The sequence below is a fragment of the Colletotrichum chrysophilum genome (genome assembly GCF_026319265.1).
Source record: "Colletotrichum chrysophilum strain AFK26 chromosome Unknown scaffold_300, whole genome shotgun sequence".
Lineage (NCBI taxonomy): Eukaryota > Fungi > Ascomycota > Sordariomycetes > Glomerellales > Glomerellaceae > Colletotrichum > Colletotrichum chrysophilum.
Genome location: NW_026517587.1, coordinates 16,390 through 18,759, shown reverse-complemented (window position 1 = coordinate 18,759; position 2,370 = coordinate 16,390). Strand labels below are relative to the sequence as shown.

General features: G+C 51.0%; 1 protein-coding gene across 1 annotated transcript; it reads left to right on the top strand.

The window, feature by feature from the left end:
* Positions 1-644: 644 nt before the first annotated feature.
* COL26b_014152 (uncharacterized protein) lies at positions 645-2,120 on the top strand (the record flags this gene model as incomplete). Its single annotated transcript, XM_053186730.1, has 1 exon — positions 645-2,120. One exon carries the CDS (start codon positions 645-647, stop codon positions 2,118-2,120), a length of 1,476 nt encoding a protein of 491 aa, XP_053029326.1.
* Positions 2,121-2,370: the final 250 nt, after the last annotated feature.

Genomic DNA, 2,370 nt, shown 5'->3' with positions numbered 1-2,370 from the left:
ATTGAGAATCCGCAGGTCCAAGCGTCATTAAGGGACGGCTAGATGATGATTGGAGTAGGGGGATAAGACGGGGATAATTGGGATGTTGACGCACTCCGATTGGCCGTCATAGAGTCTCTGGATATTGAATGAGTAATAATTTTGCAATGTCAAGAAAGAAATGATCGTATCATCAAGCCCAAAATGGCAAGGAACAGAAATGAAATTGAGCCGTGTGATGCGTCCAAGGCTTCTCGGTGTTTATCAGTCCTGACCAGGCAAGGACCACTGCTCAATGGCTTGATCGTACGAATTGGCGGATGCCAGCTTCCGCTACCGAGCTGGAGGGTCATCTGATGTTTGTATAAGACAAAGACGATTGCCGTAGTCTTTCTGTCTGCAAATACACAAGCTTATCAATTCGAAAATTGCACACGCACTCGTTATGGCTGCTGAGGTTTTGAGAAGCTCGGCGTCTCAGCCAGAGCATAATCAAACATGGCACCCGAGTACATCACAGTTGCAAACTTCCCTCCCTGGCTTTCTTGCTGGATGGTCAACCTGGCAATATGTCGTGACTATCCTTTTAGGTGCAGTAGTCTATGACCAAGGTATGTAATGTGCTCATTCGAATGCCGTTCGACGTTAGTTGACATGTTGCAGTCATGTATCTGAAGAGAAAAGGCCCCATTGCCGGACCAGCTTTCAAGATCCCAATTATGGGCCCCTTCCTCCAGGCCATCCATCCCAAGTTTGACGAGTATCTCGCCCAATGGGCAAGCGGGCCCTTGAGCTGTGTCTCTGTTTTCCACAAGTATGATTTGAACTTCATCCTTCACCCACATGCTAAGATGTCTGCCTACAGATTCGTCGTTCTTGCATCCGATCGCGACATTGCCCACAAGGTCTTCAAGTCCCCTAAGTACGTCGAGCCATGCCTAGTGCCTGTTGCCAAAGATATCATTGGTCACAAAGCGTGGGTTTTCCTCCAAGGCAAAGACCACGCAGAGTATCGAAGAGGACTGGCTCCGCTGTTCACCAACAAGGCCATGGCGACATATCTCCCTATCCAAGAAAAGGTGCTAGCCGACTACTTTGAGAAGTTTGTTGCAGACAGCACGGCAATTGGAGGTCGCCCCAGGGAATTCATGACCCTTTTCCGCGAGATCAACTGCGCGCTTTCGTGTCGTACCTTCTTCGGCGACTACATTTCCCAAGACGCCGTCAAGAAGATTGCCGACGACTTCTACCTCGCGACTGCTGCACTCGAACTGGTCAACATCCCTCTCTCGATGTATATCCCCTTCTCCAAGGTCTGGCGCGGTAAGCGCGTCGCTGATGCCGTTCACGTCGAATTCGCCAAGTGCGCGGCGGCTTGCAAAGCCAACATGGCGATGGGAGCAGAGCCCAAGTGCGTCGTCGACCATTGGGTGCTGCACATGATGGAGTCTGAGCGATACCGCGAGAGGCTCGCTGCTGGTGAGACCAACGTTGAGAAGCCGCCCAACGTCATTCGCGAGTTCACCAATGAAGAGATTGGCGAGACGCTCTTCACTTTCCTCTTTGCGTCCCAGGATGCATCGAGCAGTGCGACGACGTGGCTGTTCCAGATTCTCGCCCAACGTCCCGAAGTACTCAATCGTCTGCGGGAGGAGAACCTGGCTGCACGGAATGGCGACAGGACCAAGCCTTTCGACCTTCCTATGTTGGAGTCGCTGACATATACCAATGCGGTCATTAAGGAACTTCTCCGTCACAGGCCACCAGTCATCTTCGTTCCTTACCTTGCGACCCAGGACTTCCCCGTCACGCCGAACTACACTGTCCCAAAGGGTGCCATGATCATCCCGTCATGCTACCCAGCCCTGCATGATCCAGAGGTTTACCCCAGACCGGACCACTTTGACCCCGACCGATGGATCACTGGAGACGCAGAGTCCAAAACCAAGAACTGGCTTGTTTTTGGCTCCGGAGCTCACGATTGCCTTGCGCGAAGATATGTCCTGCTCTCCATGGCAGGCATGATTGGCAAGGCTGCACTGGAACTGGACTGGGAGCATCATGCTACGGAGAGATCGGAGGAGATTAGGGTGTTCGCGACACTGTTCCCAATGGTAAGCACCAACCAGAATGCACCATGATACTTGCCTGACTATTCCACTTACTAACAAACGAGCAGGACGGGTGTCCTTTGGTCTTCCGAAGACGGCCATGAAAGAAGTGCTTGCGATGCTGGGCTTGCTATCAGAATAATAATAATCAAATTCGCTGCTCAGAAGGCAGAGGTGCAAATGAAAAAGGTTGCATGATGCAGTCATTCCGGGATATATAGATAGATAATATTGTCAATTCTCAAGTTTCGTTGAATCAAAACGTTTCATACTGGATCAA